Source organism: Akebia trifoliata, chromosome 9 (genome assembly GCF_017979445.1).
Source record: "Akebia trifoliata isolate Shusen 1 chromosome 9, ASM1797944v1, whole genome shotgun sequence".
Classification (NCBI taxonomy): Eukaryota; Viridiplantae; Streptophyta; class Magnoliopsida; order Ranunculales; family Lardizabalaceae; genus Akebia; species Akebia trifoliata.
Genome location: NC_141383.1, coordinates 24,505,713 through 24,533,470, shown reverse-complemented (window position 1 = coordinate 24,533,470; position 27,758 = coordinate 24,505,713). Strand labels below are relative to the sequence as shown.

Genomic DNA, 27,758 nt, shown 5'->3' with positions numbered 1-27,758 from the left:
AAGAAACCAAAATTCAAAACTAAGGAGATGTTTGATTCAGCTTGTAGAACTCATTCTTAGACTCTGATATTGGATTGTCAAAATCAGATTATATAAACTGGTTTCCAAAATTCAAAATCTCATTTGGCTAATGATGTTTCTGAAAACTGATTTTTTGTATAAAATTACCAAATAATACATCTTGAGATTGAAAATGAGAGTAAAAATACTTGTCCTAGATATCAAAGACCAAGGATTTTTTGAAAGAGAAACGTAAGATTTTTGGAGAGTTTGTACAAGGAGGCATTTAGATTATTTTTTATTAGTTTTGAAATGACTTATAGGTTAAGGAGCACGTTAAGATTGCCCAAAAAAAATTATAATGATTTTTGTATTTTTATATAAAAAATTATTATTATTATTATTGCAAGTATTTCAAAATCGTCTTAATTGGAAAGTGTGAGAATCAGGAAAAACAGCCTGAGAACTATGTCTGTTTCTTCATGATTTTGATTTCCGATTATGAAAAAATCAGACCGATAATCCGAGTCAAACCATGCATAAGATTCCAGAATCCAATTATGAGTCAAAATCAGATTCTAGAATCCGAAACAAACACCCTTAAATGCTTTGCTAATCTCTCAACCCAAAAATGGAAACTAAATGCAAACTTCTCAGTTGAATTAGTTGACAGCATCACTACCAACGTGCCTCAGGAGATCAGTTTTCTCTCTAATTTCATCCTCCCCAAAATAAATTTCCATCAATATTTTTAAGGAAACGAACACGCCGTCCACACTTTACATAGAGCATCGATGATTTGTGTGATGTGAGGTCCCAGAAACTAACAATTTTTTTATTTTTATTTTTTGTTATAATTGTAGTTCTCCTCATAACAAATGCCGAGAAACAAATAATAAGAAAAGTATTTATCCCTCGAGACAAACAGAGATAAAGAGGCTCCAAATAACTCTTTGAGAATCTAATTGATATAAATTTATGAACAATGGACAAAGAGTAAAAAAGCTCTTGAGAGTCTAAATTGATATTTCATTTCCAATCTGCTGCATTGCATTTCTATAGTTCAAAGAACGAACCTAGAGTTGCTCAAATGCTCTCCTCCGTACATAGCCATTAACAACCCTCCAGTACCATCTTCCAGCCTCGAAAAATTGAAACCAGTAACAAAAATAACAAATGAATGAATGAATTTGAAATGGCAAATGAACAGAGCCATCACTCACATCTTTTTCCCGAAAAGAATGGATGCTACTAAAACAGCAAAACTTACTTCTCCGTCCGTGTGCTCTTAGTGCTTCTTCGGGCTTTCAAAATCATCACCAAACACTGTTCTTTTTTTCTTTTCTTTTTTTTGGCATCGTAATCATCTCATATTGCAGCATTGGGGTTTATCATACCGTTGCAATTTGTCCCACAAGCAAATCATCTGTCTTGGGGACTGGTAATGAGCGGTGTAGTAATCTTCGATGCATCCAAACTGGCAGAACTTGAAATTGTGTAGATATTCCACCGGTCTCGAGCTGTTGAATTGCTCCACCCACATCCCCATGCTTACGTCTTCCATTTTGAAAAGCTGTATCATGTGTAATTTAGTATTTATTTTGTTTAATTACTTAATTAATAATCATAATAGACTAAAATAATAATAAGAGGTCTGCTATTAGCACCCCAACTTTTACTTATTACACCTTAATTTCTTAAATTATTTATCATCCCCCCCCCCCCTTTCAACTAAAGATTAAAACACTCTTCAAACATTACAAAGGTTTGACTCAAATTATAATCTCAACACAACAATTTCAGTATTTGTTTAAAATTATTTTTGGGCTCATAAAATCCTAAATCCCAAAAATAAAAAACAGAAATCTTGCAACAACCAAAAAAGTTATTCTCAACCATTCACTTATTTTCTTTATTTTTTATTGGGGGTGTAATAAGTGAAAGTTGGGGTGCCAATAGCAAGCTCTAAAAAATAACTGCTGCCAAGTTCATGAAATTATAGAGAGGAGAAGGAAATAAATTAAAAAAAATGAACAAAAATGAGTTAATTGTAACATACCCTTAACTTGTGTTTCTCAAACTCCGAAACAATGTATTGCGCAATATCTGATGATACTATGTAGCCCGGTCCATTTGCATAAGGTGGATAATCTTCTTCCGGCCATTCCTGAAACCATCCAAAAAATGCATTTTTGTATTTATAAATGGAAGTTTTTATTCCAATTCTAGGCATCAACTTTTGTTGTTGCAGGAGAGGAGAAAATTCAAACTATAGAATAAATGAAGATACAATGCAGGGGGGTGACAAACAGAATCAGGCATCCACCAGAACAAAGGAAAACTTAATTGAATCCCCAATATGAATTTAATAAAGATCAGAGTTATCAAAGTTAAAGGAAGCACACCCGCGGAAGCATGGTTTCAAAACTCAGTCTGGCATCTCGTATCATTAATGGACGAGATCGAGTTGTCTCATATCGGGCGAGACAAACTATTTAACTCGGTTTAGAATGATTTTATTCACATATTTTTATATGAAAATAATTACAAATATTGTTATAAAATAAGGTAGATTAGAATATGTTTAGTCATAAAATTGTGTCATTTATATAATAATATTTAAATTCTAAAAAAAAACAATTCTTTTAATCAAAATATACAAAATCCCGGTCGACTTGGCCAAGTTTTACTGGACACGGACGAGATTTTCAAAATATCATCCGAGTCATCTCGTTTATCTCCTGAGATTTCGCACAGTTGAGACATCGTATCTATCCGTCTCATTCATGGACAATACCAAGATGACTCGGTCAAGTCATCTCGATCTTGGAAGAAACTTAAAACCAAGCATGGAAGTAACTAGAGATATATAGCTCACTAACTTTTCAATGGAAGCATAAGCCAAGGTCAATCAATACCTCATATGTCACGGCCCATTTACCATGACGCAAAGGCTTATGGTAGTAATTCATATTCCCCACATAGAGGCTCCTACCATCAGGAACTTTCTTTGCTTCCTTCATCACGGCATCCACCTTAACAAATGTGTCGTCATCACACTTCATAATATACTTTGCAGATACTGTACGAACCTGTGAAGAAACAAGGGCGCATCAAAGATGAATAACATCCACCAAAACCGTAAAGCATTTCAGTTTTCAAAAATTTTATTTCGACACTCACCCCATACTCACAGATGGCAATAGTTTTCAAAACTACAAGGTCATAACTATCCATGAAAGGCACTATAACAATATCACCAAAGAACTCTGCTTCTTTCTTTAGCTCCACATTTACTTCCTTTCTTGCATGCTGTCCAAAACAAACCCCGAGACTGTCTCTTAATCAAGTTCGTAAATGAATGATTTTCCACAAAAATGGCATACACCCTTACCAGTGCTACAAAAAACCGAGCAACCACATTTGAAGATTTGATAAGTTTAGATTGCATCCAAGATTTTCTCACGGCCATCCGTTCTGCAAAATGGTTGCCTGCAGAAAGGACCCCGATGAAAAGTTCAACTGGCCCATTAGGAATAGGAGGGGCCCGCCATCTAGCCGACATCTCAAGATGCCTCTGTGGGGCAAAACTTGGATGTGATGTGGGTAATGAAGCAGCCAGTACAGAATGGACTTCAATGTCTCCATTTAGGGATAGACCAGTTGCATCTTCAAGAACAAACCCCTGTTAACATCACTGAACAATCTTGAGAAAAAGTAAATAAATTTAATAAAAGCCAGTAAATTAAAAATGAGGTTTAACGAGGGCACTCACAGTGCGATAGGGGAAAGAGGTGACATGCCTCCCATCGACGCTGACATGATAACCTTCCAAGCCAGCGGAAAGGGTAAGAACAAACAACTTGTCCTCCGCAAATGGGTATGGCCAATCAACTGTTACCTTCTTTGTTCGGCCTATTAAACGGTTTAACCACCATGTTGTCTTCGATTCCTCAGAACGATTGTCGTCATCACGAATCCACTTCTCGCACTTTACCTGTCCATCAACTGCACATAGTCCAAGTTATGCCCCTTCTAGAACAAATGGAGGCCAAATTACACACTTGTCTTCTCATGTTGCGTTCACAGAAGTCCTCTAGAAATTATCGATCCAATTCATATATCCTTGACATGTTAGACCCATGGAATTCAAGGCCTTTTTTTTATATATAAATATAGAGGATTTCATTAAAAGAGCCAAAACGAGAAAAACTAACCAAGTGATCAACATGAGATGACCTACCTAGGAAGCAAAAAACAAGAAATGAGCAAAGATACACACTCAACCAAGCAAAGAACCAAACAAAAACAAACCAGCCATCCCCCAAAAGAATTGAATACAATCTAGAAACAGAGCGTATTTCAACACCGATTCAAATTCAAAACATTACTTATTAGAAGCACCCATATTATAAAACTAAAATATCTATCGAAAAAAAAAACACATAACTAACATGCCAATACAAGTTCAATAAAACTCCAAAATACTTATCTAAAGCATCAATAAAAGACTGAAACTCAAAACAAGAGAAGATAACAGAAAGCTCAAGAATTTAACTTACCAGTTTCTTCATCAGCCCTAGATTTCCACCCCTCGCACCTAAGCGCTGAGCCCCATTGCATCCTATAACAAGTGTTCTGCTCAATAACAGGCTTCCCACTCCAATCCCCTTTCAACCGAGGGTTGAAATGTAGGATCCTTGGTGGGTCCTCTCCATCAACAGTCTTCAATCCTTGCAACTCCATCATGAACTGCGACACCATGACCCCCTCGTCCTCATCTTTCACAAGCGTTATCTTTGGATCATACTCAGCGTGAGCTTGATATGGTTTCCCCACAATTGTAATGTGAGATCCCAAAGTGAGTCCACATGGAATTACCATAATTTTGCCATGATCACGAAATTTCGATCCTGAAAGCGAAATTGAGTGTGGGCAAGACTCGGATTGGTTCAAAATTTTCTTTTTTTTCTCATTGATTCGAGTTTTTCCCGATTCAAGCTCTTCCCAAAGCTTCAACCCTACTTCCCATGCATCTTTTGCGGATTTCTGGAGCTCAGAAAACCCATCTTTACTACTACTGTTGAATTTATTCTCTTGAAAGATTAAACCTGAAAGGGTTGTTCGCTCTCTCATTCTTCGTTCTGGTGTTCGTTGCTGGGATGGCTGAAACGAACCCTGAGAAACCCTAAAGGGAAGATTTAGAGGTCGGATTGGGGATTCTTTCTCCTCCATTTCTTCTTCGCTTTCAAGCCTAAAAGGGTGAAACCCATTGAGAGATTCTCGAGATACGGAACCGAAACCAGTCTTGAACACAAATGGGATTTCTAAGCTCACCATGAGAAGATAAAGAAACCCAAAACCAATCAACATCTGGATTGATCTCTGTCGACTCAAAGACACAAATGTATCAAGTTTCGCCTTCTTCATCTTCAAAAACAAAGAACAAAACAAACTCTAACCCTAACTTAGATTCGTTTAAATGCAGAGAAACCAAGCGAAACAGAGGATTTAAAGGTTTCGCATTTCTGTTTGATTTCGAAAACAAACCCTAGATGGGTTAGGTCAGCAACACAAAGGAGATGAGAGAAATTAAAAAAGAAAAAGAACTCTTTTCTTTCAGCCTTTCAGACCATGCTTTCATGGAAACTAAAAATTAATTTAAATTGAAAAATTATAAAAAGGTATAAAAGAATAAATCCAGATAATTATAGAAATAAAATAAAGCAAGCGAATGACCGACATTCTCTTTAAACTTATATGGAATTAAGGAAAATATTTTATTAATGTAAAATCTTTTTTATTTATTTTTATATATACTTTTACGCAAATATTAAAGACAGCAAGATCTTGTGATGATTAAGGACCTGTTTGGATAGGTTTCTTTATTCTTTATTGGAGGAGTTGAAGTTAGAATGAGAGTTCGGCTATCTTTGGTGACACTTCTGAAGTCTGAAGTCTGAAGTCTGAAGTTTGGAAACTAAAAATTATACTTCAGAAGTTTCATCCAGCGTCCATCATCACTGATTCAAAACTTTTGAATTTTAATTCTAAAATCTAAAATTTGAAACGAAATAAAATTTATACAGTCTGAATTTTAAAGATGGACCATCTTTATTAAGACTTTAGAAGTGTTACCAAACACACACTTAAAAAAGTAAATTTATATTTGGGAACCTAGTAATTTCTTTTAGATTAGATTATTGTTTGAAAACCATCTTGAATTTTGGAAGAATAAAGAAATTAGAATATCAAACTTAATAGACTAGATGAAGAATGGTGAAAAAGATTGGGTATATAGATATGATTTCTTTTTATATATTTTCTTTCAATGTAAGGGCTGAAGAAAAAAGAAAAGAAATATTGTTTATCGAAAACTTGTATTTATTTATTTTTCAAATATCTCTTTTATCTAACTTCACATTCCTATTTTACAAAATAAATTAAGTTCGAATAGGCCTTTTGGATGCAATTATTGAAATAGTTTCTCTTGCTACATTTTCAATTACTCAACTCAAGTTGTAAAGTATTCAACGATAGATTCTTGATATTTGAAATGTCCTTATAAGATTTAAGAAGAATAATGTTTTTTTGCTGACATACGCCTCCATCACAGAAATGTAGATCATTTGTCTTGGGATACGTAGAATCATAAATCTTTTATTTTATGTATCCCGAGACAAATGATCTACAACTCAATGATGGAGACGTATGTCAGACGGGGGCATCAAATTACCACGACTCATTTGAGAAATTAGTATCCAAATAGCTCATAAGATCTGAGACTATCTATTTATTAGGACTCATTGTAGGATAAATCTTACGTCAAGAATTAACTTAATTAAATGATCTAGACCATTCATTGGTCGGTGGCGAGAACCGTTATTTATTGACATTTTAATTTTTTATTTAGTATGATTAGGAAAGGGAGGACCGTTGGAGGTATTTTTCAAGAGAAATAGACATGGATGGACCCTTATGCTTCGTTGGTTGGTTGTTTCAATCGTTGGAGATACTCCTGTCCCACATCTTTCGAAATTTTAAATATTGTTTTGTAATTTAAGATAAGCCCCTCCAGGTTTTGTTGAATATTTGTGGTGTCCTACTTTGTCAAGGTTGTATCCTTGAAGAGAGACCAATTCCACATGAGAGACTAATACGAAATGACTGAAGTACCCTCATTTTCAACTTCTTGCTGAAAATACTTCATCTTCAACCTTTGATTTTAATGACAAGATCATCATTTGTTTTACATGTGATTTGATTCATTTTTTAATTTTCCAATCATTTCATTTTTAAATTAAAGAGAAATAAAAAATAATATTAAAAATTCAAGTGACTAAAGTTGAAGCAATGGCTCGATGGCAATTTCGAATCCAATAAGTGGTGAGAATCCATAAGTTGTGTGTTCAATACCTGGTATGAGCAATATTTCCTCGGGGTCACTTATGAAAACGTTCCCTCACTCACCTGGTGTGTGTGATGCACGGGCGTTGCACATGCTCATGGGAGAGCCCCATATGCCTACTTGGACATAAGTTCAAACACCTCTGTTATCAAAAAAAAAAAAAAAGCAAAGATTCGTGTAATAGAATCTGAATTGAAAAGAGGATTTCAAACTTACTTCTCTCATTAAAAGTTATTTATGAGACTTTCACTTTCATCTCACATGACTATTAAGTGATAAAAGAAATTTTCTTTTTTATTTATTTATTAACTTCCTTGTATATGAATAAACTTCAAACCATTTGATTATTGATGGATTTCGTGCATGGAATCCAAGAATTTTGCGAAAACATCTTGCATTGGGGACATTTTAGTCATTTTTTATTAGTCTCTAACTTAAAACTACAGGCTAAGGGCATATCATAAGTTTAAAAATAAAGGAGGTGTCTCCAATATGCATCAAAGCCTAGGGTGTATGTCAAAATTTCCTGGTTTTAAAGATACAGTTAGTCTGAGTGGTGTGCCACCTCTCATATTCTCATCTCTTACTAATATAAGAAAAATAATTAAAATAAGAGTTTAAAGTGATTATTTTATCTCTTAGTTGGCATTCAACTTTCGCTTTATTTAATTAAAATTTTAAAGAGATTTGAGGACTCAAATCTTAAAGAAGAATATTTAAATCGAGACTAGGATCAGCTACTCTAGGAGTAGACAAGCCTTATGCAACTCCAGGTTACCTGATTGCCACTTGGAATAATATTTAGGACACACTGAGAATGTATAGCCCTTCCAATATTTTTGCCACGTGGCATGAAGGAGAAGATGAGTTGGTGGGATCCACAATCTTTCATCAAAATCTATGATGTTCATCTTATGTTATCAAAGAATGGATACTTTAGTACTAATTCCACTTTGCCTTTCTTGAATTACTTTCTTCCACTTTTAACCCTTTTTAACGGCTCTTTTTGTTTTTTAAATTTTAAAGCCTACTTTGTTGGTGCAAAGGTCGCTCTCTCTGTCCTGTTCTTGCCTCGTTTAAATCCAACAACAATCATAATTGTCAAAGCTGGGACAGGTAGTCTTTTACTGCATGGAGCCCAAACATTAAGTATTATTTACAAATTCTCACCCCCACCCTTCCAACTTATAAAATTCATTCTAGTACTCAATTTTACCATTTTCTTTTCATATTCCATTTTTTTATATTAAAAAATAATAATTAAAAAAAATTAAATTAAGATATCCGATCACCAATTAATCCTCGGGTCACATTTGCACGAGAATTGGCCCCATCACCTACACCAGGTAATTTTCAGGATAAATTCATAAGGGTGGTCCCTAATTGAGGGATTAGAACTGAAGACCTCCACTTCCTAAGACGTGGTTTTAACCATCTCTTAGATCATTTATATTTAATATTAGTAACATAAAAAATATTCCTTTTTTATATTTTGAGAGATTATATTGCCATTGTGAACACCTGTGTAGGAAGTCTTCAGGTTTTCACACACGTCGTGATCTAGACTTTGAATTGTCATGTACTACGACTTCAATCATCTTCCTTTTACGTTTCATAATATATTGGTGTCAATTTGCTACTTGCCAATTGTCTGGTGCTCAATTTCAAGAATCAAATTTTGTCCAGCGGTGGATTTAGAGTGGGGGCACTTGCCCCCACAAGAGTTTTCAAGTTTTATGGATTAATGTGCTATTGTGACAGATTTTAGCAACAGATAAAGAAATCTATCACTATTACCCTCACAAATTATTATTTTCCACTTTAATTGCCCCCACAACTATTTTTTTCACTCTTAATTGTCCCCACAAAATTTTTTCTACTCTTGGGTTGCCCTCACATGAACAAAATCCTAACTACACCCTTGATTTTATCCCCACATATATATATATATATATATATATAATATTAAATCTAGAAATTCATTGGCTGTCCATTTTTCAAACTCAAAATCCAGCACAAAAAAATGTTTCTTGGGGAATTGTTTTTCAAACCCAATCTAGACCACAAAAGAGATGATTGAGTTGTCATTTGGACCAACCATATAGTCCACTTGGCCCAAATGAAAACCTCAGTCCACACTCTATATGGTCCCTCGATCCGTGCAACTTTTGACTAAATTTCGAATCCGACTCATTGCTCATTTTCATTCCCAAAACGTGAAAAATGAGATTACAAGTTTTTCAAGTGATATCGCAAATTCATTTCTTTTAGCGAGATTGTCACTTTGAGAAGAAAAAAATATCATTGAAATTCACTTTAAAATTATGAGATAATCACTTGAAAAACGTGCAATCTTATTATACATGTTTTTGGAATTAAAATGAACATTGAGCCGGAATTAGAATTTTCTAATACTCAGCACAAGAAATGGTAATTTGCCTTTGAAATAATTGATGGAATAGTATATAAAAATAAATGAAAATTAATTAGTTTTGGTATATAATACAAATAACGGAACTAAGAAAACATCACAAATATCATCATTTGGCACACATTAGTCCATCAAAAAACCTACATCACCACAGAATATGTCCTCTGACTTTAAGCAATGACCCATACATGATTGGATTACACTTAAAAAGATGAAGATGGTCATTATAATAAGAGTCATGATGAATGCACACGGTCTTGGAACGTGATTGGGTACATGGCTAGCATGGCAAGGACACAAAACCATAGATCATTTTCATCAATATACACAAGAAAAAGATATGTGGTTCTGTGCCCTTGCCACATCAGCCGCATATCCAATCGCATACCAAGACCGTGTGCATTCGTCATTATGCTTATAACAAAGACTTGTTATTAAGGTATTGAGACTCTGAGAGCAAGTAAGAAATAATAATAGGGTCTTGTTAACGTGGGTCCTAAGAGCATTTCCAACACAACACCCTCTACCCATGCCCATAAATGAGTCTTTTAGGTATAGTGAGTAGCAATTATGGATATCCATGTGATATGCACTCCAACCGTGCTACTTATAAATTCTTTAATAATTTTTTAATTCAATTCAAATTAAAAAAAATTTTAAATTGATTTATTTTCAACATAAATGCTTGAATTTTTGTTCCCTCCGGAAAAGGATGGATAACCAAGTGGGAGTACCTTTTTTTTTTTTGTAGTATCAAAAATGTCTAAACCCAAAAAATTGTGAGAGATGGATCTTGAGTTGGAGACACTATTTTTGGACTACACTACTTAAGACAACACCTGGGAGGAGGGATGGGTATTATGTTGGAGTTGCTCTAAGGGCACATGTTAAAGTGCAATAAATACACCTTGGGAATAAGCATGGTTTTAAAACTCGGTTTTGCGTCTCGTCTCGTCCAAGTCTGATATCGAGTTGTCTCGGATGAGTTTTCTGATACATTTGAGACTTCTCGTTCAAAAAATAAAAAAATTGAACGTGAGATATTAAATCTCAATCAAAAAAGTGACTTGTGAGTTGGTATCGTTCAACCCCAATACCGAGTTAACTTGAGCAATACGTCTCATTCTCGGATGAGTTTTAAAATCATGCATGTAAGTATTTTGGTAAAAATAAAAAAAGTATTTTTGAAGGTATTTTCAGAAGAAAATCCAATTTTCAAAGTGTATTTATTGCCCTTTAACATGTGTCCTGAGGACCCACTTTAACAAAAACCCATGATAATATAAGACGCTTTAGTCAAATTCAAAATTGAACAGAGGAATATGATTTATGCATCAATTGCAAATTTTCGGGGTAATTCTTTGGTGACGATGATGATCATGATGGGCGATTTGTGGGACCTCTTCAATTGTAGCCATTTCATGAGAACGGCTATGGTGCTTTGCACTTTGGCTGTAAGTATAGCATATCCGTTTCAAGGGGAGAACAACTCGAAATTGGGTTTGTTCAATGTTGAAACTTGAACCTTCTTTTTTCCCGTTTTGATCATGGTTTCAAAACTTGGTTTGGCGTCTCGTCTCATTCATGATCAAGACCGAATTGTCTTGGACAAGTTAGCTCATCTCAGACGTGATATATCATTTAACTTAGTTTAAAATTATTAATTTATATGTATATTTAAATGAAAATAATTATATATTGTTTAATAAAACAAGATAGATTAGAGGATGTTGATTTATCCCGACTTACCTGGTATGTGTGGTTTGTAGAGTATTGCATATATCTAGAAAAAAGGTGGGGAGAAGATTTGAACGAGATATGGTGCTCCTCGTCAATGCTAATCGTACCTACAGGTCCGGACACTCCCGTCATAAAAATTAAAAATAAAAATAAAATTGGATTGGATTTCGGGTGCTCAAAGTTTATGGCCCACCCCAATACTTCTCCCAAAAAATTGCAACACCAAGTCAACTTAACTCTTTAATTTTGAAATTTAAATTTATTTATTTTTAATGTTCATTTTAGTTCTTGATCCAATGGTCAAGCTTAACGGGTAATATCTTGAACCATGCCCACCAAAAAGCACCCCAACACGCCAATTTAGGCTATATTACATCAACAATAAAAGTTGCCCACAACCTCACAATTAGGTCCATTTTTAATTCACTACTTAGTACCTCTACATGGTCCCATTGAACTATTTTTCAAGATACGCATGTGGTGCCATAAAACAACCCCACCTTTAAAAATAAAAAAAGGATTGAAAAATTATTTAAAGGACCCTCGTATAAGGTTTCTTTCTAAATAGTACCTAAGTTTTGTACAGTAACTTGACAAGACATTTAATAAATTTTTTCTTTCTTAATGGTTCCTCACACTGTCAAGTTCACCTCTTTTTATTTACTGTTGAACTCGACATTGGTAAAATCTACCCATTTTCAATTTTCGAGTATTTCCGACTAAAATATATGGAAAGAACAACTTAAAACTTGAGATAACGACTTGTTTAAATATTTTCAACCTAAAAGAATCATTCTTGATTGATTTTCGTCCAAAAATTAAACATAAAATTAAAAATTTAAAAAAACCCTAGACTTTTACATACATCTCCAAAATGTTTGAAAAAATCATAAAAAATGGCTTCTTATTCTTTCTTAAATCTTTTCTAACATAGTAAAGTCTCCAAAACTCAATTGAGATGTTAAAATTTTAATTTTTGGATAAAAACGATGAGTTCGAATGATTAGGAATTTGGGCGAGATATGGTGCTCCTCATCATTGCTAGTTGTGCCTATGGGTCCAAACACTCCCATCATATATATTTTATAAAAAAAAAAAAAAGTGGATCGAATATTGGATGCTCGAAGTTTATGACCAACCCCAATACTTCTCCCTAAAAATTGCAACACCAACTCGACGTAACTCTTCAATTTTGAATTTTAAATTTATTTACCTTTAATCTTCATTTTAGCTCTTGATTCAATGCGTAATATCTTGGGTCATGCCCACCAAAAAGCACCCTAACACGCCATTTTGGGCCTCTATTACATCAACAACAAAAGTTGCCCACCACCTCACAGTTAGATCATTTTTAATTCACACTCTAGTACCTCTCCGGGGTCCCATTCAACTATATTCTTAAAGAGACACGTGGTGCCCTAAAAAGGTAGGGAAAAAAAATACTTAAAGGACCCTCATGGAAGGGTTTCTTTTTAAATAATCCCTAAGTTTTGTGTGATCGTTTGACAGGACATTTAGTAAACTTTTTCTTTCTTAATGGTCCATTGTACTGTCGAGTGTCGAGTTCACAATTTTTATTGTTAAACTCACCAATATTTATTGTCGAGTTAACCACTTTTTTTTAATAAAAAGTGATGAACTCGACACTGGTTTTCAATTTTTAAATTTTTTCGACTAAAATACATAGAAAGATCGACTAAGAACTTGAGATAACGACTTATTTAAATGATTTCAACTCAAAAAAATAATTCTTGATCAATTTTCATTCAAAAACTAAGAAAAAAAAAGTGAAAAAAACCCCTTGAAATGACTTCTTCTTCTTTATTAAATTCTTTCTAATAGAATGGAATCTCCGAAACTCGATTGAGACATAAAAAATTCAATTTTTAGATGAAAACGAGGAATTTTAACGATTAGAGTATTCAATTGTGAGAAATGTGGGAAATGAGATCCAAAGACCATTTAGAAAGAAAAAATTTACTAAATGTCCAGCCAAGCAACCGTTGAAAACTTAGGGACTATTTAGAAAGATACCCTTCCAAGAGTATCTTTTAAGTAATGAGTCGTGATAATCTAACTTAGGCACCTGGCACACTGAATCGACTTACCTAATGTGACAAGCTCAAAAACTATAGATTTGTTCTCTTCAAGACACAAAACTACACTTTTTATGGGGAATCGTAGTTTTGTATCTCGAGAAGAGCACGTCTACGATTCCCAAACTTGTCATGTCAGGTAAGTCGATTGAGTTGACATGTGCCTAATTCATATTATCAGCACTATTAAATAATTTTTAAAAAAAAATAATTTGATTCAACTGTTTGATGTTCTCATTGTAGGGGCAAAAGATAGCATATTAAATGGGTCCAAAAAGCAGCATAATTGGACCCACCACAGCTAAGAGAAAGAATTGTGACCCATTTTAATTACAAAGAAAGAAAATTAGACAAGTATTGGCGATCTAAACAAAGCCACTAACGTGCGCTTACCATCACTTCTACTACGAAAACAACTGCAACCCAACCATCGTTGAATCCAATGTTTTGGAAATCACGGCGCCACCTTTGATCTTATAATCCAAAGTATTTTGTCCCATATGATTTTTCTAACGTGCGCCTTCAAATCTAAATTCTATAAATACGTGAACAAAGTATCTCTCAATCCCCACAAACTCAATATATCTTAAAAAGTGCTTCCCTTTAGAAAGAGATTTTTCTAGAAAAAGCGCTTTTAGCGCAATTTCTCAAATTTTAAACATGTCGAAAGCAAATGAAGAATCACACTCGAATTTCTCGACAATCGATCGATGCCCTTCAATTGGTCGTGAAAAACACATGGTGGTAGCCGACTTGGATGGGACCTTACTTAGAGGCCGTAGCTCGTTTCCTTATTTCGCGCTCATAGCATTTGAAGTCGGAGGAATTCTAAGGCTCATGTTCTTGTTATTAGCTACACCTATAGTGGGAATCCTATATTATTTTGTTTCGGAATCGGCTGGAATTCAAGTACTAATATTTGCAACGTTTGCGGGGATGAAGGTGTCGGATATTGAATCGGTGGCACGTGCCGTTCTTCCAAAATTCTACTCGTCCGATTTACATAGTGAGTCGTGGCGAGTTTTCTCGTCATGTGGGAAGCGGTGTGTGCTTACGGCGAATCCGAGGATTATGGTTGAAGCTTTTTTGAAGGATTATTTGGGGGCTGATTTGGTTATAGGGACAGAGATTGGAATATATAAAGGTAGAGCTACCGGGTTAGTGAGTCAACCAGGAATCCTTGTAGGGAAAAACAAGGCCGATGCTCTTATTAAGGAGTTTGGAGAGACCCGACCAGATGTTGGGCTAGGTGATAGACATACCGACTTCCCTTTCATGGAACTTTGCCAGGTTTGCATTATTTCACTAAGGCCGACCTCTCCTCATGTCATTCTCTCATTGTTATCTTCAATCCTAAAATTAAAAAATTATAGTTTTAAAACTCAAAAACTCAACTTGACTCGAATGTTCATCAAGTCGACAACTTGTGAGTCTAGTTGAACAGTCAAATAAAAACATATTAATTTAAAAATAATAGTTTTAACATTTGAAAATAAATAAAATATTATTTTTTATTTTCTAAAACAAATTATAATTGGCTAAATAATTCATTGAACGTCTGGCCTAGCTAGGCGAATTTTCAAGTTAACTCAATCAAGTTGACCTGATGAGTTGGCTCCATGGAATTTTAGGACTTAGTCACATTAAAATCCATCTGAGTCGAGTCAACTCAGCTGAGTTTGAAGGTAGTTTTAAATTATACCAAAATACAACTATCTTTTTTTTAATATTTTCGTAGGTGCAATCAATTGGTGGAATTTATTTTTCCATGATCATTTTTCCTAAGAATGCGTGTTTCCTTTTGTGAGTAAATTCAATCGCAAGTGAGTTGATTCAGACAAGTCAAATAAAAATATATGAAATTTATAAATATTTAAATATAAAAATTTTAGAAAAATTTATTAATTTTCTCATTGGACTGGGTGCATTTTTTAGCTGACTCAGCTGAGTTAATGAGTCAAGTATAAAAATCATGAGCTTGGACACTCAAGGAGTTATTCTTGAAGCCCATTATGAAAATGTGCCTGGGCCAATAGTTCCACACAAAAAAGGCCCATTTTGGTAAAACTCCCTAGTTTTTTTCTTCTTATTTTTTCCCTTGTTTACAAACTATAGATGATATGGTTACTAAACTTCTCATATATATTATGTGCACAGGAGAGCTATGTAGTTCCAGCCAAACCCACAGTCGAGGCCGTTGGTCGAGATAAGTTGCCGAAGCCCATTGTCTTCCACGATGGAAGATTAGTAGCCAAACCCACCCCTCTAATGGCCCTTCTCATCATTCTATGGATCCCAGTAGGCTTCATCCTTGCTTGCCTTCGAATTGCCGCGGGAGCACTCCTACCCATGCCACTAGTCTACTACGCGTTTTGGGCTCTCGGTGTCCGAGTACATGTCAAGGGTATACCACCTCCCCCGGCCAAGAAATCAGAGGGTCAATCCGGTGTCCTCTTCATTTGTTCTCACAGAACTCTACTTGACCCAATCTTCCTCTCCACCGCTCTCGGCCGCCCTATTGCTGCGGTCACCTACTCGGTTTCTCGACTCTCTGAGTTCCTCTCACCTATCAAGACTGTTCGTCTCACTCGTGACCGAGCCAGGTAATAGAGTATACAATAATGCATCTAAATATGATTCATGAGATATATTGACAAGTTATGATGTATGAAAGGCATGGTTTCAAATCTCGGTTTGACGTCTCGTTTTGTCCAGGATGGATGAGACCAAGTTGTCTTGGATGAGATAAACTATTTAATATATATGTATATCATCGCGAGATTCTGCAAACATGAGAGACCATGTCTATCCATCTCGTTCATGAACTATACTGAGATGACTCAGGCAAGTCATCTCGGTCTTGGACGAGATTTAAAACCATGATGAAAGGTTGTGGCAGAGAGCAGGAAAGAAATTTAGAAGGTTAATATCATCAACAAGAACACTTACTTGATTTAGTTATAGTTTGGGAAAGTTTGACATGTAAATTTCTATATCATTTCACCAAGGGTTGTTCTTACCAGGGATGCTTCGATGATAAAGAAGCTATTAGAGGAGGGTGACCTTGTTATATGCCCAGAAGGAACAACATGCCGAGAACCATTCCTATTGAGATTCTCAGCATTGTTCGCCGAATTGACGGACCAGATCATGCCAGTAGCAATGGCGAACCGAATGAGTATGTTTCATGGGACGACGGCAAGAGGATGGAAAGGAATGGACCCATTTTACTACTTTATGAACCCAAGTCCAGCTTATGAGGTGACATTCTTGAATAAGTTGCCAGATGAGCTTTCATGTAGTGCAGGAAAGACTAGCCATGAAGTAGCAAATTATATACAAAGGGTTATTGCAGCTAGTCTTTCTTATGAGTGCACCAATTTTACAAGGAAGGATAAGTATAGGGCACTTGCTGGTAATGATGGGACTGTTGTGGAGAAGCCAAAGGTTTCTGCCAACAAAGTCATGGGTTGCTAGAGACACCTCTCTCTCTCTCTCTCTCTCTCTCTCTTGTTGTGTTTGTTTATGAAATCTAAAATGGGTTAATTTGGTTTTTGTAATATTGCTAATCGTGTAATTTAATAGTAATTTGAAAAGAAGAAAAAAAAGTTCCGAGTTTTGAATGCATCTTGTTTGTAGAATAGGGAAGAATGGTGGAAATATAGGGTTGCAATGGATCGGGTTCAGGTTTGGGTTTGATTGGATCAATGGATTGGATATTGATTGGATTGTTGGCAACCATTCTACCTCAAAAGACCGATCTGATGAGGAAAGTACAACTATGAATATATAAGAGGGTCACGGGTTGAACTATGGCATAATACGTGAGCACATAACACTCGAAAATGGATGCGGATAACACAACACTTAACACTCCCCTCACCCATAAGAATGGAAAATTCTTTCGAGGAGACTCCAAACCGTGACCTATACAAACCTAATGCTTTGATACTATTTTGACAACCATTTAACCCCAAAAGACTGATCTGATGGAGAAGAAGCAAATATGAATATAAGAGGGTCACAAGTCAAATTGAGGCACAATGTGTGACACTTGGAGTGGAAGCGGATAACACAATACTCAACATGGATTAGGGTAGATTTGGGAATAATCAGATAAAAACTGGATCGAAACTAGAACTGATACCTCATTGGATCAGGCTCTTGTTGGATTGGATTCTATTGGATCTCAATATTTTGCTCCATATCTGATGTGATACATAAACTAAGACATGCATCATATATCAGTATATCTAAACAGGACCTTAGAAGATCTATATATTTCCTCATGTATCAGATCAGGATATGGTTGGTCTACATTATCAAATTAAATTCTTATTGGATCGGCTCATTGTAGGAACCTAGATCCTCGACTCTTAAGTGACCGGATAGGAATGGTTCTAATTAGATCCGTTGACAGCCCTACAAAATACCTCATTAACCATAATTTGATTTCATTATATTCCATCCATATCCCAATTCCATTCATTTAACATCCCTTTGGTGTCATTGACATAAGAGATGTCGTTTCTAGCCTATCTGTTTCTATTTCTATATATGGAAAGTTAAGAAATCATCATATAATAATCTTCGTATTTGGTTTGGTATTGCTAGTGCACATGACTTCGAGAGTCATGGTGATATTACTGAGGAACGTCTTTCTGATCCATTCATTTATGCAAGCAGGGGGGAAAAAGAGCTAAGCCCCCCTCCTATTCGAGGCCGGGTGGCCTCGCCCCACAAGCACCCAACCTTCCTTTTGCTCTTCCTTCGGTTTGGCTCCACGAACGCGCCACCTAGGAGCCCTACTCATATTAAAAAGGCGCTACTTCAATTCAAGCGCAAGCCCCCCACTTTGACAAGAAATAAGGATGCTAGGGAAATAGAAGGCATCCAAGTTTTTATGTTAAGGTTCGGGGGATAGGACACGCTTCCATTTGGTATCTTGTGAAAGGCCAACATCTCAGGTGCCTTTTAATAAAGCTTTTGTGTCTAGGATGGAGAGGAATAGGACATAGCATTTGAGACCAAAAACTCGACTTGAGCCTCTGGGAAACCATCAATGCTTGGAACTTCTTGTCTTCTGTAAAAAGCCTTGCTTCAGAGTAATGTGACTCCCACAAAGGGAGCCCTCAGCCCGTCGATCCTGTACTCTAGACCGTTCATTGGGTATTTATAACACAGGTGGTAACTAGAGCCTACTCCTCTATACCGGTGGATCCATGGTCTTCCTAACAGGATGTGATACGAGTTCAAGGTCATAAAAGCTGCTCCGAACATCTATGTACCCGATCCTCATTCATTAGTTGAGAAGAAGGCCTAGCCTAATAACCATACGACCGACGGGTCGTAATACAACCAACCCTTGAATTCCATATTCAGGGTGCCAGTGGAGGCTTGCTCCGCACAGGCTACACAAGCCAGGGAAGGGAAAACCTAAGAATATCTATATCTATATATAGAAGCAGACTTGGTAACCTTAACGTACTTTCTTTCAACCTGTAGCATAGGAATTACCCACTTCAAATGGCCCCTATTTTCTTTTTTGAATTAGATTAGAAAGAACGGGACCTTATTCATGGAAGATGAAAGACTAATGAAGAGATAATTAGTGAACCTTCACATCTGCAACAAGTATCACCCCAAGATCATTTACACAGAATCCCTAAACAAAACAAGAATGGTAAACAATTGATTTCTTGGATAAACTAAAGAATTTATAATCGTATTAATGTGCCTGAAACAGATATATGGAGAAAGATTATCAGGAAACATGTTCATATCCTTTCCAACTACTCAGGTAAGAGACATACACTCTTGGCATGTACAAAGGCAAAACATCATTAATAGATGCTTCAGAGGCCTTCATAAAAAACAGCCTGATTTATTCTTTATTAATAAAATGCTTACAAATTGTAGCATTAATTGTGCTCACAAGGATTCTTGACTCAACCCTAGTTGGTGGTAATTCGTGGGGTCAATCCCACTCAATCGTATGCAACATAAAATCTGCTCCGGCAATTCTTCAGTCTTGTTCCCCTGTTTCACCATACAATGCAACAGTGTAAACCATAAGATAGATGAACAGAGAATTCTAAGAATGAGAGAAATTCAACCTTTTTTCCCATAACCCATTGAAAAAATTTACCTGAATTGTTAGGCCAACATCGAAAATACAAAACTTCAGCCTATCTTGAAATGCTTCAAACCCCTTCCTCGATATGTAACTGAATCTGTGCATATCCAAATCAACCTCGAAATAATTTTCTTCCTGTGGAAAATATCAGAATAGGAATGTCTAAGTTGGGATGCTTTGAGGTATTTTTTTTTCAATGCCTCTTTTAATTGTGTATTGAAGTTTACATATCGAACATAAAAGCATACAATAAAATTAGAAAACACGGTCGACTATAATCTGTTTATAAATAACAGGATCCGTTATCAAATCTTTAATATAATCAAGCTTCAAGGAAAGAAACCAGTTCAAGCTGAGATGGTTTCCTGATAATCGTGTTCGGCAGCTACGATTGGAACAACTTCTATTTCAATATTCTTCTAATATAATTATTAAAAAAAACACACTGTTTTTTTGGATAGGCAAGCAAAGAGGTTAGCTGTCAATGCAAAAGTGGGCTCACTGGGGTTTGAACCTAGGTCGTGGGATCAACTCTCCACACACCTTTACCAACTTCGCTAATTGGCATCTTTCAAAAAAAGAGTCCCCTAAACCACAGAGGGAAAATCACATTGAGGATTGACCCACTATTGATTGATTTTCTCAACTATGCCACTGTTTTTTTTTTTTTATGGGTGTATGCCACTGTTTAAGATGCTAAATTTTCTTATTTTTCTTGAGCAGGAAGAGGTAATGTTCCAGTTAAGTTACTGTGTGTTTCATGCATTAGTATGTTGGCCATCTCATTGCACAACACATGTACTGAGCTGCAAAAAAATATTAATGAAAATGAAACTAAACTAAATAAGAAGGAAAGTACACAAAAAATTGAATATTATGGATGTAAAGCAATCCAATATTAATGATTCTAATGTCATTTGGGGTACGTGGATCAGAAGAACTAGGCATAAAGAGCAAATAAAATTGCCTCCGCACACCTTAGCTTCTGATGAGCACATCTTTGCAACAGATTACTAGAATCGCTAATATGATATAGTGTAGGAAAACAAACAAGGAGGCCCACAATACATCACAAAAGGAGGTTGTTAAGTCGAGTTAGTTGGATGTATCTCGAAAAGATGTAGTTTCAGAGTCAAATTTTAGCTTGAAGTTGAAACTTATATTTTAACTTTTTATGTAAAAAAAATTCCTTACTATTTTTAGCCATTTTAGGTTTTTGAAAATCTGGTTCAGTTAGGAGTCTCTCATTTTAGGGTTATTTACGTATTTAATTCAGTTTCTAGTTTTCTATAATTTTGGAAATTTATTATTTTTGGGTTAGTAAAATTTTAGTGGGAAAGTGGAGTAGAATTAGGAGTCTGAAGTCAAATTTAAGCTATTGTAAAAGATGTTTTACTGAATTATTATTAGAGTCGCAATCTAGAACGGTGTCCTGCTCCTATGCAACATAGGGTGTCTACGTGGCACGTTTTAACTGGAGATTAAACACATCAGGATGCGTGCAATGTAGAAACCAGCTTAGTTTGGAGCCCGATGTGTTTTAAATTCCAACCAAAACATGCCAAGTAAACAATGTTGGGACACCTTACCTGATCCTGATTCTTATTATTATCCCAAATATTAGATGATGTTGATCAATTTAAATTTTGCTCCTAAGAGAATTTCTTATATGGATTTCCTTACAGATTCCAGGATTTATACAAAGGAAGAAGACAGTGATCTTTTCCTTAAAAGTTAAACGACTACAACTGATAAAAAAAGAAAATTATACTATTAGAACACCAGTACCCAAAAAAAAAAAAAAGAAAAATACAATAAATTATAGGCCATTATCAATTCCTTAGAAATAAAATTAGGAGTGTCATTGATTCGAGACAAACGTGATTAAAAGAAATTTAAATGATAGGACAGTAAACAATGTAATCATTTGATCATGATCTTACCAAGTAAAACTCATGTTGAGGACGTGAAAGGAAAGGCTTTTCATTGTATGCATGTAGTAGCTTCCTCTCAGCTGCACCCATATGAAGATCATTCACGTTTGCCACACGGCCCAAGACCTTTAACCTTTCCCGGATGGGTGAGATCGTATCTAGAGGAAAGCCTCTAACCTTTTCTACTTCATTGTCGATTACCCTCTGTTCCCAAAAACAAGGACATGAATCAATAAATAAATTGTAAATTTGCAGATATAAAGAAAGGGATATAAAATGTGTAAGAAAAGTGAGTATAGACAAACCCAATCACACTGTAGAACCAACCAAATAGGGCAAAAGAAAACAAGTATACTGGGATAAATACTTACCACCATGAGATGCATCATTCATAAACATATGACCCATAACAAGATTTTGATCCAAAAAAAAAAAAGAGAGAATAAAAGAAAAATATCCATCAACATAAACAATCCTTTGTTACCACAACATTACTCTAAAATCTCCCATCAGGAACTAGTTACAGAATTGAAGTGAATCTTCCCATTGGAATCAACATGCGCATTTGAAAATATCTGAATATAAATATTTTGTTACTAGGTAGTAAATATATGAAGCATAGAGAAAGAAACACAAGAATTACAATTGATCAATTCGTACTCTGAAATTTTCCTGGAAATGAGGTGCTATTTCTTCAGCATAACTTTCAGAAAGCCTAAAGTATAAAACGACACTCATCCCTTCCCCATCATTTTCACTTTGAAAGATAGAGGCTGGGTACAACGGAACCTGCATAACCACAAGCATATTAGTAGAGAACAACAGAAAAATAATATTATCATAGACGAAACATAAATTGACCAGAAAACAAATTTCACATCACATGTAACATACATTTAAGGTCATCACACCATCCATCCTAATTAAATTGTTAAATAATGAAAGGGTACTGATATATATAATCATGAATATTTCCCGTTTTCAAGGACATAGTACCACATATACAAAGTCATTTACATTGACTGCAAAATATACACTAAGATATTTCTCATTTGGCAGCAAACTAATCTTTGATTGACCCAATCAAATGATAACACACCCGTTAATTTTAGAATAATATATTTCCCCTCTTTATCCTCTGAAGAGCAACTATTTTGAGCTTTCCATGAACTAATAGCAATTATGGGGAAAAACTGAATTGAATTTTGACTAAAATAATTAAAACTAAAACCAAGGTTCGATATGAGACATAAGCATCTACAATAGACTATAGTTTGCATCATACTAATTAAAATTGATAAAATATTATCTGTTTTGGTGCAAATCTTTTCCTGATTTTCAGTTTTGCTATTTTGCTTGATGATTTTCAGCTCTGCTCTAGTTTTTCTCTCCTCTATATCAGGTAGGCATTCTTAACCTCCTTGTGTTTTTCTTTGCTTCAATAAAATCTTATACCTAACAGCATAAAAAATAGGACCATAGGCAATGGAAATAATATAATAAACCCATGCACGATTCCCTTTCAACAATGGTATCTTCCCAATGTAGGCACAAAGTGAACAAAGTTCAACAAATAAGAAAAAATAATGTGGACCATGAGGGAAAATTATCATCAGAAAAGAAGGGTTGTAATACCTGAACATTTACAACAAGAATAGGTGGTAACTTCCCTGATGAGTTTATAACAGGAAGTTCCACAAATCGAGCAATATGATTAATTTTCCGCTGAGATAAGAAAACATCAACACCAACCGGATAATATGCAGCATAGTTTGAAGCAAAATCCTTCTTTTTATCCCTGCCATACAAATGAAAAATACATGCTCAATTAAGATGAGAAATTTAAGTTCTCAAAGTAAGAGATAAGCTAAACCCCGCCTACACTAAACGGCCAATCCCAATCCCGGGTAAATGAGGGTTGCATCGGGTTGGTAGCCGGGGTAAAAATTGGCCACCCCCTAACATGAATCCTGATCAGACCTTTTATTCCATTTATGGCTCTGGGGAGAGTGGAATGGAGGAGCAGGAATCATTTAGCCGATCCCATATCTTTGGGATAATATCAGCTAAATATATCAAGTTTTCATCTGGAGAATCTAATGTTTGGTGGAACCATTCACAAAACCAAATGCTATGAAATATGTCCAAAATATAATTTGTGGATTTACTTATATTATAGTACAGAGAGTTTTTTTTATGGGTAAGCGGGACTTGAACCCACGACCTCACAGTTTTTTTGCGATGTGTCAAACCAACAGGGGTATGGGTCAAGCCCTACTACAAAGATTGTTAAGTTACTACTGTTCTAACGAAGTAGTAGCCATTCCAATACCCAAAAAAGGTGATTTGGGGTATTTCTCTACCAAACAAAACATAAACCATTTGGATACCTTTCACTTACCTAATATAATTCTCCGCCCGGACTTTGAAAGTATTGGGCTCTATATGTGACCAACAATTGAACATTTTCTTCTCCATTGGGCAAAATGGAAATTGGGAACCCGCCATTGGTCTCGATAGAACCTTCTTTGTAGAAACTGAAACAGAACGGAATTAGAATAAGCTGAATTTCTCTCAGCCAAAATCAGATGTTTATCCAACCCAAAATAGAACTATCAATTATCAATATGATTCATGGGAAAACCTTCAATAAAAAAATGTGAGAATATAGGGTGCAGATAATTCCCAAGAAAACGACTACCAACTGTCAAGTAGATGAGTGCAACCGTCACATCACGTAAACCCTATACTAAAAATAAATAAATGCTTGCTTAATTATCAACTTTCAAATTAAACAATGGTGACACTCACATTGGAGTGAGGAATTAGTATGTCCTTCCCACCATTTGAATGGAAGTTTCAAGCTTGTCTTTTTCTTCATACTTGGCAGTCCAGGGCTTAGAGATCTTCCCTTATCGATTGAGGGAACAGTAGTAGAAGCTAGACAAGGCAAGCAGTTATTTGGAAGAATGCTACAATAGTCCAATGCTCTTGTTTCCTCCCCGTCAGCATTCTCATCGAAAGAATGGCTAGAGATTTCATCACGGAATGCATGATGCTTAGCATCGTTTGAAGAGACATCAGATTTCGAATGGAGATCAGCATCGCTTGATTGTGAGACGAAAGAGTTTACTTTTTTAGCAACCTCACTGACAGAATTTTGAGATGAAACATTATCATTATGGTCTTCATGTTTAGCGTATTGCGGTGACAAAAAAGTGGATGTTGATGCACCTTCAGAGACATTTAGAGACAAACCATCAGTAGAAATAGGAAATTAAGCATCTCTTGAAAACCATCTTTGCTTAACCTGAACCTAGAACAAAACCCATGTTTCATTTGCTTCAGAAATCATTATAGTTCATGCCATTTACCATTCTGAGCATTTTGAAAATCATCTTCCCCATCAGACTCAAATATTGTGACGGAATCAAACCATGTCTCCTCAGTACTTCCTGCCCATATATCAACATTACCAAAAACACCCGTTAAACAACTTAAATAATAAAATCATATTATTCCATATAGCAATAAATAGTAGTTCTTACAGATTCATTTAGTTCCAATATGGAGCAATTTCAAGCAAGAATTTTCTCTCAAAACTAAATTTGTAGATCAGAGGGAGGGGGGGGAAGGTGTCATTGTGGGTTCATCTTAGGTACCTATTTGGAGAATGGTATAAGACATAGTAGGAACTTGAGATAACGATAAACACACTAATAAACAAGAATATTTTACCGGCAAAAATAAATAAGAATATTTTTCCAAATGATAATTGAAGCTAAGGGCATCACACAGTAATATAACCATAAACAAATATATCACACTAGAAAGCAAATTCCACCTTTCTAGAAAGCAAATTAGAAGAAAAAACTCCGAATGATCCTTATAGGATCAAACACCACAATTTTTTGACATAAAAACACTAGAACTCTGGATGTAGAACACCTCAATTCACACTTGAAGATCTTTAACAAATAAAGAAAAGTTGATTTTTGAGCAATAATATCAAACAAAATAATAAATTACACACTTGTATACAATGCCCCAAACTAATCCCAAAATTTCAATCTTTTTGTTGACAATCCAACCACAAAATATAACAAATATCTCGCAAAATAACAACTTTTACTCAACAATTACCGCCAAAAAAAATAAATAAATAAATAAACACATAATATCTTAAACAGAAATTAAAAATATATATTAACATCCTTGTAATAAGCGGATTTCTTCATAAATTCAACCCAAATAACAAAGAATAATCATAAATAAATAAATAAAACAACCTTGAGAAGTAGGCTTGATACGACTGCAATCCAAAGGACTGGACTTATCGGGTAATTCGTCAGATTTTCGTGACGAAATCGGACTTTTGATTCCTCCTTTACTCTTACGCGACTTCTTTGAAGATCTATACCGCCCTCGAAAACACCCTTTCGGAGCCCAAATACAACCTCCCATAACCTCTCTCTCTCTCTCTTCGAAACTAACACTGCAACTCTATTAATCACCAAATCACCTCTTCTGCAATCTATAGCTCTCTCAAACAACAATTTTTTATGCTCTTTGGTCTTCGATTCAAAGATTCCAAAAAAACAAAATTCAGAGAATTAGAATAAATAAATAAATAAATAAACGTAAGCTACGGCCTACGAGAGATGGAGAATTACAGGAGAGTCAGAGATCAACTACAGTCTGCATTTAACTCCATATGACTTTTATCTCTCTAAATAATCTTCTAAATTCATACTTGAGCTGCTCAGCAAGCCAAGTCAACAAAAGCTCCTGTACGCAATCTTTTGTGGGCTGGGGCCCACGATTTTAAAATTAAAAATAAAATAAAATAAATGGTGCCACGTGGAAATTAACTATAACGCATCACCAAATAAAATAGACAACTGATATTGCCACACCAACTTTGGCTAATACCACGCAACTTTTGCTAATGCCACACCAATTCCTTTGTAAGAAATGCAGACAGTTGGTGTGGTAATAGCAGTTCTCATAAAATATCTTCTGTCTCGCTGGAAGATAAAAGTTTGACCGGCCAAATGCTCTGTTGTTTTCTACTTTTCTGTACCTAACTAATACCGAAATCGAGTTTGATTGGCATCAACTGGTTGCAGATCGTATAAATTACCAATTGCACTCCATCATGCATATAAGTCTGATTGCACTTCAAAAAAGAAACAAAGAAATGAGCTTCTTCCCCTCTGATAGGCCCAATGTCTTCCTTTTCCCTCTTTATGTCATTTCAGAAAACATCGATTATTACCACACAAAAAATCATCATTTTTTAAAACAATCATCAATGATTTTACTTTATCTTTCAGCTCCTTTTTTTCTTTAGGCCTATCTCTTTGCCCCTTTTTTTTTTTTTTTTTTTTTGGAAGTTTTTCGAAACTTAATTGAATTAACCAAATTGACCTAGTCGAATAATTCACGAATGCAAACTTTGTTACTATGATTGTAATGATAAAGATAAAGCATAAGATAGATTAAGGCATTAATACCATAAAATGACGATTTTTTGAAGAAAAAAGAAAAAGTGTTTAAAACATGTCTTGCATCTCTGACGATTAAAAAACGTGACCTTTTTCATTTATGACAAAAAAAATATCATTTTATTCCCAATTTTTTCAGTTATTTTTTTCACATGAAGAAAAAAATTTATACACATTCTTATTTTTTCAATGTGGGATTTGATACATGATAGATTTTGGTGATTCATAAATCGAAAAATATAGGATTTGATGATAATAATTTGATTTTTTGAATTTTCATTTGATATATATAATTTTTAATATATTTGTTTTTATCATTTTTTCTCATTTCTTTTTCCATTTTAAACCTTACTCCAACTTTGTGAGTATGGATGAGGTGTAGAGAGAGACGAATAGCTCCGGGAAGTGATAAACTAAGAGAAAGATGAATCAAATGATGTTCAAAGAATGTCAATTACAGGTCTAATTAGAATAAATACTCAATAACCAAAGAAAGATAAAATGAA

The 27,758-nt window shown here is 35.1% G+C and overlaps 3 protein-coding genes across 3 annotated transcripts; 1 reads left to right on the top strand and 2 right to left on the bottom strand.

Moving 5' to 3' along the window:
- Window positions 1–935: 935 nt before the first annotated feature.
- LOC147394915 (hydroxyproline O-galactosyltransferase GALT6-like) lies at window positions 936–5,695 on the bottom strand. The gene is made up of 7 exons (XM_086453127.1): window positions 4,563–5,695; window positions 3,776–4,008; window positions 3,395–3,685; window positions 3,184–3,312; window positions 2,919–3,092; window positions 2,060–2,167; window positions 936–1,573 (listed from the first exon to the last, which is right to left on the bottom strand). Exons 1-7 carry the CDS (start codon window positions 5,428–5,430, stop codon window positions 1,364–1,366), a joined length of 2,013 nt encoding a protein of 670 aa, XP_086309253.1. The 5' UTR covers window positions 5,431–5,695; the 3' UTR covers window positions 936–1,363.
- An 8,567-nt stretch (window positions 5,696–14,262) lies between these two features.
- On the top strand, window positions 14,263–17,318 carry LOC147394914 (glycerol-3-phosphate acyltransferase RAM2-like). Its single transcript, XM_086453406.1, has 3 exons — window positions 14,263–14,965; window positions 15,833–16,278; window positions 16,699–17,318. Exons 1-3 carry the CDS (start codon window positions 14,336–14,338, stop codon window positions 17,150–17,152), a joined length of 1,530 nt encoding a protein of 509 aa, XP_086309532.1. The 5' UTR covers window positions 14,263–14,335; the 3' UTR covers window positions 17,153–17,318.
- A 2,023-nt stretch (window positions 17,319–19,341) lies between these two features.
- LOC147394913 (uncharacterized) lies at window positions 19,342–26,513 on the bottom strand. The gene is made up of 9 exons (XM_086453405.1): window positions 26,035–26,513; window positions 25,120–25,200; window positions 24,557–24,979; window positions 24,147–24,282; window positions 23,381–23,543; window positions 22,406–22,534; window positions 21,755–21,949; window positions 19,824–19,946; window positions 19,342–19,714 (listed from the first exon to the last, which is right to left on the bottom strand). The coding sequence occupies exons 1-9, from the start codon at window positions 26,207–26,209 to the stop codon at window positions 19,607–19,609; spliced, it is 1,533 nt and encodes a 510-aa protein (XP_086309531.1). The 5' UTR covers window positions 26,210–26,513; the 3' UTR covers window positions 19,342–19,606.
- Between the last annotated feature and the right edge of the window lie 1,245 nt (window positions 26,514–27,758).

Bases quoted from the DNA above. Each gene is read 5' to 3' on its own strand.
- LOC147394914 (XM_086453406.1), top strand. From the start codon at position 14,336: ATGTCGAAAGCAAATGAAGAATCACACTCGAATTTCTCGACAATCGAT. The intron at 14,966-15,832 runs GTTTGCATTATT...TTATGTGCACAG, and splicing joins CTTTCATGGAACTTTGCCAG to GAGAGCTATGTAGTTCCAGC. The intron at 16,279-16,698 runs GTAATAGAGTAT...TGTTCTTACCAG, and splicing joins CTCACTCGTGACCGAGCCAG to GGATGCTTCGATGATAAAGA.
- LOC147394915 (XM_086453127.1), bottom strand. From the start codon at position 5,430: ATGAAGAAGGCGAAACTTGATACATTTGTGTCTTTGAGTCGACAGAGA. The intron at 3,686-3,775 runs GTGAGTGCCCTC...TGATGTTAACAG, and splicing joins CCTCTTTCCCCTATCGCACT to GGGTTTGTTCTTGAAGATGC. The intron at 3,093-3,183 runs GTGAGTGTCGAA...GTTTCTTCACAG, and splicing joins TTGCCATCTGTGAGTATGGG to GTTCGTACAGTATCTGCAAA.
- LOC147394913 (XM_086453405.1), bottom strand. From the start codon at position 26,209: ATGGGAGGTTGTATTTGGGCTCCGAAAGGGTGTTTTCGAGGGCGGTAT. The intron at 24,283-24,556 runs GTGAGTGTCACC...GTTCTGTTTCAG, and splicing joins TACTAATTCCTCACTCCAAT to TTTCTACAAAGAAGGTTCTA. The intron at 19,715-19,823 runs GTAAATTTTTTC...ATGGTGAAACAG, and splicing joins ATGTTGGCCTAACAATTCAG to GGGAACAAGACTGAAGAATT.